Here is an 18758-nt window from a genome sequence, read left to right as displayed (position 1 = left end):
GGTGTACATCTCTGTAGAAACTAAAAGGTTAAAATTCCCCAATGATGTCAGTGCCAAAACATTACATATCTGTGTTTATTTAAGACATTCCATTTCAGTCGTGATAACCTGGATAATTACCTAAAAATCCCCTTACGGCCTAGCCATGTGACTAACTGTAGATAAATGAGTCAACACTGAAAGAAAAAGACAAAATATATAGCCGTTTGCAAAAGGAATTCAATGCGTAATTCTAGAAAGAGGCTTCTAATGCTGACAGGGGCATGTGAGATGCAGCACTTCAAACAAGAAGAAATTCTCTTTTGTGGAAGAAAAATATAATTTGTTTTTCTCTCTGTAACAATGCCAAAGACTATCATGTACTTTGTAGTTTTACATTTTCTTTAATGCCTCTCACAACATCTATGTATGAACCTTGTCATAGTTTAGGCCTTTTACTGAATGATATATAATCCCATTCAAAACAACGATGATGCACATTTTTAACACAGAGCCGTGATTTTAACCCAAAAAGATGATGTAAGTGGAGTTTTCGCCTGCTATTTGGTTTTATATTTTCCAAGGGAGCTTATTTGGAAAACTCTCAAAATATGTGAGAAAATATGTTATTTGGAGGTATGGCAGGATATTATTTGGGAGGAGTTGACTTACATGACTTTCTTGATTGATGAAGGGTTGAGGTCAGTTTGGCACTTGACACATACTTCCTTTCACTTTCTTCAGCCTTTGCAGGAACTGGAATCAAATCCAAAGATGTTTTTGCTGACGTTGTGCCTTCTGCATTTGTATTTTCATCATTATTGGTTAAACCAAAAATCCCATGTGTTGACTCCCCGGGTTCTTCTTCAACCATTGTCCAATGGGCTGTTACAACCTCACTATCTTGACTGAACTTGTTTTCATCTGAGTTTTTGATAGCACTTTCTTTGTCTCTGAGGTCTGAGCTATCATCTTGGATCTTACGTACAGTTGTCCAAGATTCGTGTCCAATATTTACATTATTTGCCGAATCCATGAAGCCACAGGAAAGTCCATGGGACAATACTGGACCACCAAAGGAGGTCTGAGAAGACAGACTTGAATTCAGCACTTCCATGTTACTTATTCTGCAAATTTAAGTTTTCATACACTATATTTTCATACAGAGCACACTGTGACAAAGTGGAAACTAAACTTATGAGTTGTTTAGACTTTTCCGTTTATGGTTTGGATTTATCTGTATCTGGCATCTGATTAAGCTACTTTGGTTTTTCCATTATTAAAACGGAAGAAGCTTGGCCATTTTTTCATATTAGTCACTATATTTACATAAATCAATTTCCCTATTTTTACAATCCCTGGGGGTGTGGGGCAGGTGAAAGGAAAGGAAGTGTAGGAAAGCCAGAGGATGAGAAAACTTGTTCCAATCTGCTGCAAATACAGGTTTTTCACTATAGCAGGGGTGTTCATGTGTGTGTAATATTGAAAAATCTGCTTGCTCTCTGGAACAATGTGCATTCCTTCCTCTTGATTTCAGGTGTTGTTTTTCTTTTTCCTAAAATAAAAATATAAGTGTTGTAACCAGGTGTTAAAATATACATCTAATGCAAATCCCAAAGTAAATTGGACACATAAAAGCACACACAATCTCTTATGAATTCACAAATTTAAACTCAGGTGCGGCTTTGGAAAATTTGGCAGAATGCTTCAGCAGCTTTTATCACACTGAGGAGGTATATTCACTAAATTAGGAGTTTAAAGGAGATTTGAGAACGTGAAATAACTGATATTAATAACTGACATTATCAGAGGAGGGTTGAAGAGGACCCACCGCCCCCTCGCCCCCTCTCATAACTAACATACACACTGGCACAAATATTTAAACACACATACTCTTACATTTACGTAAACCTACACACTCACACAACACACATAACCTCTCATGCTTAAACACACACTTACATCATCATGCTAACACACACAGCTTTACACCATCATGCTAACACATACACTTTTATGCTCCCACACATACATGCTAACAGACACACTTATACTTACTCTCACATACATACAATTATACATACATACTGCCAAACCCTCTTACTCCCTCCCTTACACTTTCTCGACCCCTTGACTCAATGTTTCTCTCTGCAACTCTCTTACTTTTGCTTTTACCACGGGGTTATGTAACATCGAGTTCCATGACCCTGCTGAATCCCCCCCGTGACTGTCCAAAATTGTCCAGAAAGGGCTGATCCGCCCAGGATTGTCCCCCGTTTTGCAGACTTTTGGACCAGCAGGCTTGTGGACATTATGAAATGGCCACTGCGTATGAGATATACCTAAGAGAAGGATGAGTTCATCTTGCATAGTAGATAATTAAATTGTTCAGTTGGAAGCAAAAAAAAACTATGCAGCGACAAACTACAACTGAGCCATTGTGAATTCTTTTTTTAAATAGTTTTTTAAAAGATAAACATTCATCCATAGTGCTCCATGTGCTGCCTATTTAGTACTTGAGACATTAAACCACATTTCGCAGTGCAAATTCAGGAAAAAAAAAAAAACCCACGTTAACAGGCCCTAAACTGTTTGCAAGCAGACGACATCTGGCTCTAGTTTATTGTAAATCATCCAGGCAGGTCAGATTTTTAAAATTAGGTTGGCAGAGTTGAAAATCTATATGGCATAAATATTTCTTTCAACACAAAGAGAGTCTCCCTGGCTCCTGTTCAACATTTTTTGAAATGTTTGCATCGTCCAAATAAGTAGGAATATAGCAAATTCAGTGCCAGGCAGCTATATTAAAATACACATTTCTCCCATATAAAAAAGCTAATGTAAGAAGTGTAAAAGTGTACATCTGTAAAATTATTCAATATTTCACATTTAATTCTGTTATAAGGAATTACATTGCTTGTTAGCGAGCAATTAATATTCCGCCCATATCTACAGAAATGCTAACGACACCGTCGGTTTGTGTAGCATTACTATTCTTGTGCAGTCGGATTCTACAAATTTTAACAAAACTCAACAATTTTGTTAATTTGTACAAATGTCCAAATACAGTCAGGAACCCCTAACAAAACAGACGAAAATAACGCAAAGTGCCCTAAAGTTCCTTATGCATTTCATTGCTTTTTCACTCTCAATCATTCTCTTGCACTGACTCATGCTCACACACTTGTCACTGTTACATTCTCTCACACTCTCCCTCAATGTCTCCCTACCTTCCCTGCTGACAGCTTCTGTATCCACATACCTTTTCCCACACCTCGATTATTCTCTTGCCTCTTCTTGTTCCTCTGTCTTCTTCCTTTTTCCACTTCTACCCGGTATCAGCTCCATTAACCAGGCCTTTTGTAGAGTGTCCTCCACACACGCCCTCTCCCCCGATTGGAGGAAATTAGGGTTGAGCCAGTCCCGAGGGGCCGCATTGTGTCTCCACCCTTTTGGAGAAGTACTCCAAGAGGCCAGAATATTGCCTCTCCTTCTCTGAGAATCCTTCTGCAATATTCTGACTTCTTGGAGTACTTCCACAAGGGCGGAGGCAGTGTGCACAGAGGCTCCACCATTTTGCGGAAGCGCTCTCTGAGACCTGGTAAACGAAGCTAATACCGAGGACAACCGTACAGAGGAACAAGAAGAGACAGAGATGCAGAAAAGTAGACAGAGGCATGCAAGCGGTCGGTGGAGAAAATAGGCAGAGAGTGAATAAATGTATGATAAATCGTGAAAAAGAGTGAAAAGAGTGAAATTTGTCCGAGATGTTTATGGTACATTTGCACAAGTCTAGGCAGTACTTTGATAATTATCTGAATCTGATAGAACATAAGTTGGATCCAATTTTAACCACACCCACTTTCCCTCCCAAAAATAGCTCTTAATTACTGTCCATTGCATAGTATGACAATTAATGTGGGTGTACGCTACCTTTAACATGCAGTGGAGTATTCTATTTTTATGTAATTTCGTGAATTTCTATGAATAAAGAATTTGAATGTTAAATTAACCAATTGCAGAATCATACTGTGCTAAATATAACATATTCTGATTAGCGAAAGTGATGATATATGTATTAAACCATTTTTTACATGCTTTCATTTCCCTAGGCACATTTTTTTTTAAAATCTGTATTTAAACAGGTGGTAAATTCTGTTCATTAGGCACATGGGATACATTTCTATGATTATTATATTTTCTTTTTTTCTGTCTGCACAGAATGAAAAATGTGTGTCAAATGTTTTGTTTTTTTTTTTGTTTCCCTGGCAAATAAATGTGTAACTCATTAACCCTATGAACACTAACATAATTTTTCACCCATGGCAAATCAGTGAGGAATGCATTGGTAGGAGACCGGCGCTATTATAAAACTCTCTAGTGACTGGTATGTCAATCTATGAAAAGAATATCAACACTTTCCTTTTTTATGATACTGCGAGACTTCCGACGCGTGGAGGGTGAATGATAGTCCCCTACACCAGGAACCATTGGTTATAAGTGTGCATACTTGATGTTTTACGCTGTCAACGTTTTTTGGAACTGCATATAGGTTTTAAGAGGTTATGGGGCAGTAAAGTAACAAAAAACTAAACAAAACCGGGAGAGTAGCAGGGAAAACAAGTTTTTGTTTCAACAAAACTGCATGAAAATTATACTAGCTAACTGATGTACTCAAAAATGTATTAATTAATTGCAGATAATTACTTTACTTTTGTTACTTTAACCCTTGCACTGTGACCAATAAAGCAGCTTCTTCCTGGCTGATATTCATACCTGGGAACTCTCCGGGTTTGACCTGGAGATTGCCGGGTGAAGCACCGCTTCTCCGGTTCTCCGGATCAAGACCCGAATCCTCCGGGTCGCGGGGTCTGGACACGCCCCGCTCCTCGCCCATATCCCTTTATATAGGGGTGTTTCCCGCTGCCGTCAGCGGGAACGCCCCCAACATCGACGGGAACTCCCACTGACAGCGGCGGGACATCCCACTGATGTCAGGGGATCTCCCACTCACGCGTCCCGCAAGGGAAGGCTCCAGGTAGCCTGAGCCTAGAAGCTCCCAGGTATGCTGATATTTTCACATCACAGGAAATGAGAAGCTAACTCTACCATCACTGATCATTCACCCACAATGGAGTGTGTCCCTGAAGTCGCAACAAATACCCATGTTACAGGAGAGGAGCCCCTGCACAATTTGGGCCCCCATCTGACCTCCTACATCACCCTCCACTGTAGTACCCTGTGCAGCGCAGGCTACTACAGAAATGCACCAAGCTAGCAGCAAATGGAGGTCCCTTGCCATAATTTGCCCCATGGTTAATCCGCCACTGCACATCACACCTACAGTACTGCATGTTCAATCTGCACACAATTCTGCATTCTCCTCCTATTATGTACATCAGTACCAATCAACAAGATGTTGTTAGTTGAGACATCTGGAACATTAACGCGATTCTTGGGAATCTGTTTTATTCTTTTAATAGAATGCTTCTTTAATATATTGGGCTTCAGTGTCAGAAGAAAATAATGTTTTCCAGTCTGTAAGTTCTCATTTAAACCGCACTCACTGTTGTGTGCTTCCAAGTTTGCCAGCACAAATTATTTAGCCCAAGGCACAAAGCACACGTTTACCCCTTTAAGGTAACACAGGCAAGCATGAGCTTGCACATAAATACAGGATTTGCAAGAGGAACACATGCACACAACTGTATTTCACAGAATTTACAGTAAAGGAGATGGAAAAGCCATTATAAAATTCAAATTCTTCATTTTTCTTATACAACAACAAAGTACGAAAAAAAAAACAAAAGGCATTCATCCAGAGTAATATGTGTCATGCATAACTAATTTAATTCAACATACTTAATGCAAAGCTTGGTGTTACTACATTGTGCTAGATGCATTAAATATATGGAACGCCCTCTTGGGTGTTGAATTTACTTTATACATTTTTTTTTTCCGTTTAAACGTTACTGTTTGTTTATAAATTTGGAATTAAATTAGCTGGGTTCATATTGTAATGGCTTCACATGTGCCTTATTGTTATTTAGGCTTTCTTGGTTGCAGCATGTGGAGATCAAAATGGCAGCCATGTTGGACTGTTTGTGTTCAGTGTCTTCTTTGTAGTTGAGTCTGTATATTCAGAGAAGAGTTTTAAGGAATTATCACTCTGAACTGTCTGTAGATTGTAGAATAACACAGCTATTGGGTCAACTTGTACTAATTGTAATAGTTTATTTAACAATTGTATTGTACAATGGGAACTGCAACTCCAAGCTAAGGCTTTACTTGGGAATATCTATGGAATCACAAATATTACAACTTATCACCATTAACATAGCTATTAAGTAAATGTCTTTGGAAAGACCATCACATTGCTTCTTCTGATCTCTTTTTACTTTTTGTAGCAATGGTACATCCTCATATCTGTTGACTAATAAAATAAACATTTAAATTGCAATCATTCTAACAGCTCAAACTGGGTGGCCTTACAAACTACGTAGTTACATTTATTATTATGTAGGTATAACTCTTGAAGAGGTTTCCACCTCCACACATATTTCAATAGTCTTGTCTAATGGGAAATTAGATACCCAAGGATTTTCTTAACTCCTTCCTGCCCGGAAGAATTTTAAAAATTCTTTTTTTGGGGGGGATAATGTTTTTTACTGAATGGTTAATATCCAGCAACCTGAATATTGCCTTTGCTTGTCATGGAAGCTTGATTCATCTGGAAAATTAGCTTATAAGCCAATTAAGTGTAACTTTTTCAAACGTAGATGCAGCTGCGGTAGCTTCACAGATATATTGTGTTTATGCTTGTAGAGTCTTATGATGCTTAGCTCCAAAATGTCCCTCTGGAATATTTTTTCCCCGAGACCAAAATTCTTCTGTCCATCTTCTCTACTTCTATGTCACTCTTTTCTAGAACTCAAACTTCTGTTGGATATGCAGATAATGGTGTTCTACACATACCTGCAAACTCTTTAAAATATTGAAGAATCCGTCACAAAGATTCTGTTGTAGTGAGAATGCTGGCAAACCAATTGTTATAAGAAATTGCACGGCTTATCAGAGGGTAAGGATATTTCAAATGAACCCATTAAGGACAATGTGGCATCCTTAAACATATTAATGATGGGCTTTGTAATGAAGGGGTTAAAGAACCTCAATTGTAATAAAAACTATTGATCAAACTTGTTAGTTTAAACTTGCTAACTGATGTGATCTTGATGACCGTCTGGGGTCCCTGAGACTACTGACATAGACATAGGCATAGCCTCCGGCATGACTCCCCCTGCACACTGCTTGCCACTCGCCAGGGATCCTCAGACTTGTCAGAATGTAGATATTTTTAATTAAAGGACGTCACCTGTGATATATTAGTGAGGAAATGATCAATTATAATAAAATAAAAGTATAATATGAAGGTACCAGCTTCGCACTATGTGACCCCAAGGAGTTACTCTTTAACCCTGAAATTGGTGTAAACATTCTGAGGAGTAATGCATTATTAGAACCAATTGATTTCTGCAACTTCTTACATTACATTACATAGAGTATTTGTAATTGGCTAGTAAAAGGTAAATAATTTGGAAGTTTGTCAGTGCAAGCTCATTTAGATGTCCTTAATGTCATCAATAGTGTTATGGAGGTACTTTTTTTTTGTTACTTTTACTGTTTGAATGGAAAGCAGAAGGTTTCACTAGAAGGCATAATTTATTTTATAAAACATCACTCTAAAGCCAATCATGTAGGCTTGTGTCACAGAAGATAACTGTTAAATCATAAGCAGGATATTGGAGGCCAGACACACTCTTGTATATAGAAGGACATGCTGAGCCAGGTCAAAATTCAAGGATGCCAAAAAATGAGCAGCATTCAATGGTCAAACCAAGGTCAGAAGCCAAGAGACCCGGTTAGAAGCAGATGCAATGAGGTTAAAATCTACAGTAGGCCAAGATTGACTGTAAGAACACAAATGAATTCCAATACTATACTATGCATTATGTAGATAAATACAGTACAAAACTATGAAACAAATATATGGTCCCAGGAAAGAGGAAGTGAGTGGATCCAATACTTAATGGTGTGCAGGTGCTTCGCAAAATTGCAGAGATAACAAGAAACTTGGGAATTATCTATAAAAAACATCCTCTATTATACAGAAGGACAACAACCAAAATGACATTGCATAAAGTCCCAGTTTGAGTATTATCAGACACTTGCTTCATAAGAGGTCTGCTACAGTCATAGTTTGTATAGTATATTTGCACAAGTGCCACGTACTAAAAAATGGAAATTAATTGTAAAAAAAGAATTGTTTTAATATTTATTTTAAAGACAACCTTAATGCTCTATCTTACAGTAGTAGGAATAGTGATTAAAGATGAAAGCCAACAACATATTTACTGAACGTAATAAAACCAATTCCTTTGTATTGTGGTTAGAGTTGGCTTCTACATTCTCCGATGCGGCTCTTTGGCTGGGAAGCTGCTATGAGAACATTGTATTGTGGTTTGTTTGGGGTTCATGCAATACCTTGTATGAATTTACGGTTGGAAAGTAGCTATGAAGCTAATTCATCCTTGCAGGTTGGGACATAGGTAGCATTCTTAGACTACACCCTTCATGTTTCCTGCATTGTAGACAGATTCTCAGACTGGGGTAACATAACTCATCATGTACTGGGGTTTCACCTACATGCCGATTGGTATGATGTATTGTGGCTACTTCTCAAAAGCTTTGTTCATGCGATTTTAAATCAGGTAAATAAATCATTGTTTAATACCACATCCTCTGCCTGAGAGTCTACTCATTTGAAGTTGCCTGATACTGGGGACTATCACGTATTATAAAGTGGAGGGGGTGGCTGTTTGTTATTAGATTTGCTTTGTCAGTGAATGGGTGAATGTCCCATGGATCTGTAATATATGCTTCTGATTTTGGAAATTATGTTGCTGCACTGATTTGTATATATTAATAATGTTAATATGGTCATTACATTCTATTAAAATAAAGGCATATGCACCAAAGCATGGAGAGAAAAGTTCATAGTGTTATTGTACACTGTAACAATTTCTAGTCAAGGAAACTGTAGTAAAACATATGAATGAACTGATCAAATTTGCCAGTTCAAACCAGAGCCATAGCTAGCTCCTTTTGTGCCCGAGGCAAGAATGGAAAATTGTGCCCCCCAACCAGTCCTGGAAGCTGCATCTGCTGATCGGCGGCTGTGCGCCCCCTCGCATCTGCGCCCGAGGCGAGTGCCTCTCTCACCTCACCCTTCCTACGGCCCTGGTTGCTAACTGATGTGATCCTGATGACTGGCTGGGATCCCTTAGTCGTAACATCCCCTGCACACTGCTTGCCACTCTCCAGGGATCCAACCCATGGTGAGTCTTGTACGTGTGCTACTGCCAACCAAACTAGCTGTAACTCAAGACAGCTAAGTTCTGCAATGCCAGCTCCCGGGGACCCCCCACTAGCACTGATCCTGACCCCCAAAGAAAAACAGGAGGGAAGGACACATATCCTTGTGACAGATTTATTTAAAGAGCTCTTAAGTCACTGAAGCTCTACCTTTTTTAACCTCCTATGATTCATGCTCACAAGCGCCTCTACTTCTTAGATCTAATTTCTTCTGCCCAATCCACACTGTCCTGCACCCTGGGCACAATATATGTTTATGATATTCCATGCCCAATCAAGCAGCCGCTTCATTAATGCTGAATCATGAGTCACTGTCTAAATTGTAGAACCCAAACACTCCCTATCCTGAATCTATGCCTTTGTATGTTAATGATTTCTCATGAACCCAAGCCTACCTAACCTGCTCCCTACACGGTGTAACATACTCTGCACTGATAGACGTTTATTGATGCCAATGTAATAAGCTATTGTGTATGTCTCCTGTCCTTAAACTAATAATTGGCTACATATATAGAAGGACCATTCCATGCATAATCGCACAGCCCTTGCATCAATTCCTAATTCCAGGGATATTTTATATATTAAATATGTGTGTGCAGTAGCTGTATATCACACTATGCAGACAATTCTATTCCACTAAATCACTAATGACTTAATTAACTCATCATAATATCTTAAGAGCTTTGCTCTGCTGTAAATTGCATAATAAAACAGTGCCCCTTTGTACAGTATACTGCCAAACTTGTAAAGGTGTAACCACTTCAAGGAAGGGTTTAGAGTCAGTCATTGTACTTGGCATTCATAAAACATTTGAGCATAAGCATTATATTTGAAAATGAAAAACTGAAGTTCACTTACAGCATGCACGGCGAATTTCCTGACTTGTCCAACTTATCCTTCTCCTCCCATCCTTACAAAGGCTGCCTTAACAACAATCAGCAACAGGACCACGGTGTAAACACAACTTAGCATTGTAGCGTACATATATCATAATATGTCACTCTGTTATACAGGATTATTTCTGTACTGAACTGTCATTCAAATGTAGGATTTAGGAAACCTAAATAGTATTGGTCTTATTTGTTCCCTTGATGGAGCATAATAGAGAAAAGATGGAGAACTGGGAGTCTACTATATGTGATAAAATACAGGAAACACTTAAAGATCTAATGAAGCATAGTTTGTAGTAACAAACGCTAAAATGGTATATGACTATATGATTATTTTTACTTTATTCCATGTAAGAGGGAGAGTGTCTACCTTTTAGAATTGATCCAGCACTTTAATTTTCCATCTAGTTATAGAAACATAGAAACGTAGAAAGTGACGGCAGATAAGAACCAGTAGGCCCATCCAGTCTGCCCAACCTCTGAGTACTTTCCTTTAGTACCTGCCCTTATCCTATATCTAGCTTGGCCTTATGCCTATGCCATGCTTGCTTAAATGCCTTTACTGTAATACATGTAATATTCTTATTTAGTAATACTTAATAAAGATACCTGATAAAAAGAGTGGTGTTATAGATAATCAGCTGGACACTCCTCATTTCAGTGCCACGTGGTACTTCCTCATATTGATTAACTAGTGTGTTTTTGAAGATATTGCTTTCTTACTAAAGAAGAGTTGCATAAAACAATAGCATGTTTCTAGGTACACATGACTTTTATGCTAGAATGTCTTTAGTTATCTAAGCAAACAAAAAATATGAAGGCTTTTACCCGTTAAACAAGGCTGACATATACAGTATGACCAAAAGTACACCACTTCTAATTATTGAGTTTAGGTTTTTCAGCCATAGCCGTTGCTCACAGGGGTATAAAATAATGCACATCTGCACGCTATCTCCATAGACAAACATTAACAGCAGAATGGGTTGCACTGAAGTGTTTAGTGACTTTAAAAGTGCCACTGTCAGGATGTCACCTTTATGACAAGTCAGTTGAAATTTCTGCCCCGGTAGATCTGCCCTGCACAAAGCCTTGTCTTTAATTACTTTGAACACCTTTGGAATGAATTAGAGAGCCGATTGCGAGCCAGGTCTATTCGCCCATCATCAGTGAATGACTTCACAAATGCTCCTTTGGCTAAATGGCCACAAACTCCCACAGTCACACTCTGAAATCTTGTAGACAGTCTTCTTAGACGAGCGGAGGCTGTTGAAGGTGCAAAGCATGAGGCCATTTCCTTTTTAATGCCCATGGTTTTAGAATGGGATGATCAACAAGCACATATAGGTGTGATGGTCAGTTGTCCAGATACATTTGGTCATATAGTGTACATACGAGATTCTGTAATGTACACAATGGATCACTTTGATGTCTCATTTTCACCTGGTTCTAGATAAACTATAATTAATATATATTGTCTCCATAACTAAATACGGGTCTTACCAGTTAGGTTGGAATACCGTGTGTGTGCCTTCCTTTTATTAAATTATAAAGCATTCTGTAGATATAGATAAAGGATTACTTTATCACTTGATAAAATTTAATTTAGACTCTTGTACCATCTATACCACAACACAGATAAGCAAATTACATTTTACATTTTAAATTACTGAACCAGCAAACAGCTACATTAAGCTGATACTGATGAGATAAACATGTGTGTATGCCAGCAGGGTCAGGGTAGGGTTTTGTACATAGCAGTAATGCCAGCACAGGGCATTTGAAGTGATGGAGAACCAAAAAGGGCAATTTGTATATTACATAAAAAAAGATGTTTAAGAAATAACTAGAGTTTGAAAAGATGAAATAATGCAGCAGGAGAAGAAAAGAGTATGTTGCTTTTTGACTGCTCCCCCACTTCAACCTGGCGGTTGCCCATTGGTGCATATGTAATGTCTTTCCATAAAGGATGGACATTTGTGTAACAGCTTGCCCTACTTCTAGGACATGTGGAAGCAAGACAAATACACAAGGAAAACCCCCACTACAAAGAACGCTTTAAGAGGGTGGGTCAATAAGTGCCATGATTATGAACCTAGTTAAAACACCAGACGCTTGAGGGAGTTTAAACATAAAAAGAGAAATAATTACATATCTATAGTAAAAAAGCAAGTAAGCCACAAAGAAACTCGCAAGGGTGATATAATGCTATATACTCATGACCGCAGTAGGTAGACCGGTAGTGCTTCAGGTCACATATCGCAATAGGAAAATAAGTATACTGAAAGCTTACAAGATGTCAGCCAAACTCACTACCCGTTCTCATCCACGGATGAGCCTCTAAACATTCTCTTTCAAACACGGCTAACAGGTCTAGTGCACCAGCGTTGGAAATAGGGGTAGCCACATCGGCCATTTTTTTCCAGGACGGATATGCATTTCACATATTGTCCAACGTTTCAGACTGCCAAAAAGTGACACATTTCATGTGTCTGGTTCAAATCATGGGCAAGGCTTTAACAACATATTTTATGTGACTGTGTGACCTATTAACATCTATTTGTGTTGTTAAATAAGGCTTCTGCAAGAAGACTGTACTTTACTTACACAATACGATTTATACATAAACTTCCTGGTGTTTATATACACACTTTTCTGACTTTTGGACTGCGGAACACTGTACTACTTGTATAACCGTCAAACATTTGAGCTTCTAAAAAGGGGGGGGGGTAATCAGAGTGATTTGGGTCCCAAAGAGGGACTACCACTCCCTAAACGGGAAACTTGGGACATATAATTTCATAAGTTGCTATCCAACACTTGTAAAGTACTACCTTGCAGTATATGAGAGGTTTCAACTTGTTAAACGGAATACATTAACCAATTAGTCATCCCACATACTGCAGGAGAATACTACTAATGTAGTCGTTCAGAGTAATTCCATCAAGTGTAGGATACAGTATAATGTTCCACTTAGAAAGAGATCACATGCATCTTCTGAAGAAAATGTAAGGACCTTTTGTGCTATTCTACACTAGCCATCCTAGCATAAGAGTGCATTACCTCAACCCATATATTAAAGAGTATAAAGTAGCAAAGAACCATATATCTCATATAAAAAAGGCAACTTATTGCTTATCCATCATATTTTTAGTAAGCAAGTTAGCCAACTAAAGCACAGGGATAATTGAGTACATCCTGAGCCCAATTCAGGTTATATGAATTGACAAATTGCTAATGTTTCCCAAATTTCTTCTGCAGCTTAATATGAATTCAACACAGGAGATACTCATTGTACTTTAGTCCAAAAAGTAGTCACTATATCTTGCACTGAGCCTAACATAGTCCCAGAAGCAGGGGGAAAGATGTAAATATCCAAGTGCCAGAGGAGATGCTCGGGTTTTGCTCAATAAGTAGCACCTTTTGGGTCTAAACCTCATAGCAATAATGTGATAGAGTAAGATTGCATTGCATCCCATAATGGGCTTGCGTGAGTTTCCTGTCTAGGAAAACCAAATAAACACGCAATGTAGTCACTAATCAATGATACATAATACCTTTTGAAGTAAATACAAGTTATCATTGAAGATAACGTTTTCTTAGCCATTGTTTCGGCCTGGAATCCAGAGCATTAAGATAAAGACAACAAATAGACTGTATTTCCCACATTAACACCTTTAGCCACGCCATCTGTCCATAAACGTGTACATAGTGGCACGCCACTGGATAAACAATGCCTAACACTATATCTGATTTATACATATGCACCATATATACACATAACAGTAACACATTGATCACACATGGCTTTCATTTCATACAATTCTGCAAATAATTACGAAAGGTGAAGGAAGTCATTCACCCGTTCACACACGATAATGCGTAGTTTGCACGCAAATACATGTTCTGTCCAAATTATAAAAGTTTGTCACCAGCAAGAATATTCCGTATAATAACGTATAGACTCATTTCTTGTATGGTAAGCTGCACTGGTGCCTGCTTGTTAAAGTTTAGTGTTGTTTTCACAGTGTTGTGTATAAATATTACGTGAGAGATCGGACCATCTTCTAAACGCTGTGTTATATCAGGCATGTCTTATCAGAAGCACTGCAGATAATAAAACTTACACTGAAACAGTAAAGCTGTAAACCGGTTAATCTTTATGAAATGGAAAAAAAAAAAACAAAGCAAAGCCTGTTTTGATATTCCCAGTTCTGCTTTCTGTAGCTCCATAAGTTCATAACCTAATTCAAGCAGGGGATTGCTTACACATCAACTGCTGTGGTCCTGCGGTACCGTAAAAAAAGAAAAAAAGGAAAGCGGTACAATGGAACTTGATAGAGGAAGGTTTTCTATTTTTCCTCCCCCGTAATACTGCAAATACATTGAAATTGCTGCAAATTATATGGAAGGAGATGTACTTTATGTTTATTACAACTCCCAGGATGCTTAGTCAATCCCCTGTGAGTTCTCCTCCACAACAGCTGGGGTGTCAGACACTTTCTTCCTCTGTGCATTGATTCTTTGCATTCACCAGCAAGTTTTTGCCATATAGCCTGTGCTTTGCGGAGTAGCTGCTGTGTGCACAAAACTTACCTTCTCGAAAGACTCCTGGATAAGGCAACGCTGTTTCTATACATCCACCTATCCCGAATGATTTGGCTGGCTTGACAAACACACACATATACACACAGGCTACCTCCCAGTCTGCGCTCTCCCTGTGTCACTCACCAAGCCCCAGGCTCAGGAAGAAGGCAGGGAAAAAACGTATTGAGTGGAAGAGAGGGGGTGTGGAGAGAGCAGTTTTATAAAACAGAGCACCTATTGTCTGCAAACTTCAGCATATGGTATATTTCATACATATTGAACGCATTAGCCTGGTATATTTTTAGTTGTGAGGGAGACAGGGATACAGAAATAAAATGTAGGGATCTGGTTAGTAAAGTGATTTAAAAAAAGTGGAGATTTTTAGAGATGGACCCGTTAAATTCCAGGACTACAGATGTGTTGCCTAGATGTCCATTTAAACACCCTTATCTACTCGAAACAACTTAATGTGAGCAATTGCTAACCGATACTATTTGAACTGCTGTTGAGATCAAACAAGGTGGCAAATCAACTTCATCTCAACTTGCATGAACTTGACCACAAACTTCCACCTTTAGTGAATAGACTGGTTTAAGATTGGCAGCTACAAATAACTTTTTTTTTTTGTTTGTATAATACAAAGTGGATACAGCAAAATCCAAGACTGGTACTAAGAAAACATAAATAAAAAGAGAGCCTACCTCAAATTTGAGTCAAAAATGTAAATAAAAAAAGCAAATAAATGGCAAATGTGTAAAATAGATGACCCATGTGAAGCTCCAAATGTTACATCTTAACTATAATAAAAGCAATGTGTCCAACCAGAGAAAAACGGAGCACAAGGCTGCATGAACTTTAGGGTCAAGGGCAATTGACCTCTTAACTCTTACAATCATCCTCAAAGCACACCCTGTAAAAGTTAATATTGACATCATTTTTCTACTTACAGATTCCAGAAGAAAAAAGAGAAAGTATTGTGAGAGCTGGCTGAGTAGCTTACACACCCAAAGGACTTTTACTAGTTCTGACACTGGCAGGGTAATCACAGCTGCGGGGAAGGACTATGCCGTTGGTTATGGCTGTGGGTCAGAGGACAGCAAATCCAGACACTACAAAGCCACTGGGGAGATCTGTTATCAGCCTCGCCTGTGAAATTACTGTACTATAACTTTGCTAAGAAACAGCACGCCTGGTTTCAGCTGTAAAACATTAGATTGTGAGCTTTCAGGAGCAAAGGCCTGCCATGGAACTTCAGACCTTTGGAATGTATTGCATTGCATGTTTAACACATGACTCTGGAAACTCAAAAAGCATGTTATCTACTATTTTATTCCAATGCTACTACTAGATAAGTGACAAGAGAAACAAAATGCGATGTCATTTAATGTCATGACATTGTAACTTTTCAAGCATTCATTTTGGAGAAGCTGAAAGTATTTCCTTGGGATTCTAACTGAGAAGACCAGTCCCTCAGTTCAGTTCACCGGAAGTGGAACAAGCTCCTGCGGGGCTCATATTGGCATCATGCTGATAAATGAGAACCAGAAGTAATACTGACAGTAGCATTGGGTCCACGTGACCTCCTTCCGCACACACACAACTAAGTATGCAGAAGAGAAACTGGCTTGGATCACTTGAGAGCTCTAAATGTCAGGCTTGTGGCCACTTGTCATGGTCAGCTTGCTGACTTTTTCTCTTTCCTATGCAAAATGTATGGAAAAATCTTGCCTTGATATCATATTTCTTTTGTTGTGTTCTTGAGTTAAGCATATTTACCATACTGTGACACTGTCAATAGGATTAGGCACATAGCCCTACTTGAGAACAGGTCCCTTTACAAAGCTTTTAACAATACCCTTCACGTCACAAATAGTAAAGTACAATATAAGTAGGTCACATGAAAAGCAGAGCCTTCTCCTGGTTAGAACCTTAAGCAGATACTGGACCTCTGTAACTCATCTTCATAAAAAAGTGTTTGACCTTTTACAACCTCCTACAGCAGACTATGAGCTACACCATGAAACAATGAATCAAAGTAGAAAGATCAATTCACATTGGAAAGTTGAGGCATACCCCTTAGGCCCTGCAGAACAGCTAACACGTTTTATGCACATTACACACAGGACTCCTCTGCGGTCACTGTTCCTACTACTGGGTTCCAGGATATTACCTTATGTTCCAGCTCTCCACTTTGTTGTGACAATATATATAATACTTTATTCTAAACAGCTCTAGCTCTCTTGTAGTGCTTCTTCCCCTATGTAGCTCACATCGCAGACACATGGAGCCAGAGGTGTTGAACCCATGGGAGCAGGGCGAAACTGTGGGCACTTTGCAGACTTTTAATGGAGGCATAACACCGACTATGGAAAGGGGATGCAAGGAAAAAGTGCTGGCCACCATATTACTGCCGCTGACTGAGGTGTCTGGGAGAAGTAAAGACCACCCCCATTACTGCCGTAGCAAAATGTTTGTTTTGCATGAAGAATACGGGTTACTGGCTTTGTAATACACATATCATGCTTCAGCCAGTCTTTCCTGTAACATATTAGCTTAGCTGTATGGCTCCCCCCTGATTTTCCTCTTGGGACTATTATAACCAAATTAATACTCGCATAAACTAACTGCGCTAATATTGTGTTCCTTAACCAAAACATTTTTTTTTAAGTAACTGACATAGCCTTAAATACTAATACCAAAAAACGTGAGATCCTTCACCCTCCTGGCTAATTGAACCTATAAGCAGTAAGTCTTTATGGAGCTTAATAAAATTTAAAGTTGAACTTTTAAAATTCCACTGAGCCCATCAAATATTTTCCTATAGAACTCACTCAAATGGAGAAGTATATTTATTGCATGTCAAACAAACACCCAATTAGATGGCTCAGAAATTAAACGCCTGCAATTGTATAATCCAACCATGCATAATGCATTTTGCTAAAGGTTTGAAATGGAAATTACTTTCAACCTTTTGATAAAAAATATATTTTGTGATGAGACAAGTGAACTGAGTGAGCTGTGCTTTTTTGTGAATGTGTTATCTCAATGTAACAGAAGAGAAAAATGTTATTAATCTCAATGTATTGTGTGTCTTGTTATTTAGAAGTTTATTAAGGGATTGCTTCCACTGCAGATACCCATTCCATACTCACCATCAGCAAATACATTTTCATCTCTTATCTACAGATATTGGTTGCATTTAGCTCAATCAGTGGCATATTTATGTTTGGTGCTGCCCTTGGGCTGACTAAACTCACATGCTCCCCAATCTTAATTTGCCCCAGCTGTTCCTACCCAGGCCACAGCTCTTTTTGTTTATGATCCATCCATTCTGCTGTAAAGTCGACCCCCTCCTCTTTAGGTTCTACTTTTTACTCTTTGAGCTCCTCCTCTGTATATTATGCGTGAATACGGAGTACCTGCTTGTATATTTTGTGCTTTATTTGAAATGTTTTATCTATTAGTTTAAGAAATAATATTTAAATAAAATAATGAAAAGTGTAAACTCAACCATTTTCACCAAGATCAGTCATCCACATCAACCATACTAGAAGGATCACAGACACTCAAATTGGTTGAATTAGCACGTGGCCAGCCCATTATATGAGCAGTAACACTATACCAAGGCTTCAACCACTGTTACTGTACATTCACACACTATTTGCACCATACATACAAGACAGTGCCAGCGTACATATCAACACATGTCTTCTATACTAAATGGTTTGCTGAGCATAATGAGAACTGTAGTCCACAGTAGCTGTAGTGTCAAAGTTAGCAATTAGGATTATCACGTCACTAGCCATAGTCATAGGTCAGGGGTGGAGCCAAAGAGGGGCAGAGCCACTCAACACTAAGTTTCCCCTCAAGATT

General features: G+C 38.7%; 1 protein-coding gene across 3 annotated transcripts in view; it reads right to left on the bottom strand.

Annotated features, from left to right (window-relative positions):
• SYNPO (synaptopodin) overlaps positions 1–15922 on the bottom strand; it is a 40303-nt gene extending 24381 nt beyond the window's left edge. Inside the window, exons 1-2 of one of the 3 annotated variants that reach the window (XM_053462246.1) lie at positions 15833–15922; positions 652–1534 (exon numbers count right to left, since the gene is read on the bottom strand). In XM_053462246.1, the coding sequence (XP_053318221.1) occupies positions 652–1096 (445 nt within the window). In that variant the 5' untranslated portion in view covers positions 1097–1534; positions 15833–15922. Of the gene's footprint in view, positions 1–651; positions 1535–14894; positions 15042–15832 lie in introns of those variants that run through there. The other 2 variants (XM_053462247.1, XM_053462248.1) reach the window with 2 other exon arrangements.
• Between the last annotated feature and the right edge of the window lie 2836 nt (positions 15923–18758).

The sequence above is a fragment of the Spea bombifrons genome, chromosome 4 (genome assembly GCF_027358695.1).
Source record: "Spea bombifrons isolate aSpeBom1 chromosome 4, aSpeBom1.2.pri, whole genome shotgun sequence".
Classification (NCBI taxonomy): Eukaryota; Metazoa; Chordata; class Amphibia; order Anura; family Pelobatidae; genus Spea; species Spea bombifrons.
The sequence above is the reverse complement of the archived record's forward strand: the minus strand, read 5'-3'. Positions and strand labels throughout refer to the sequence as shown.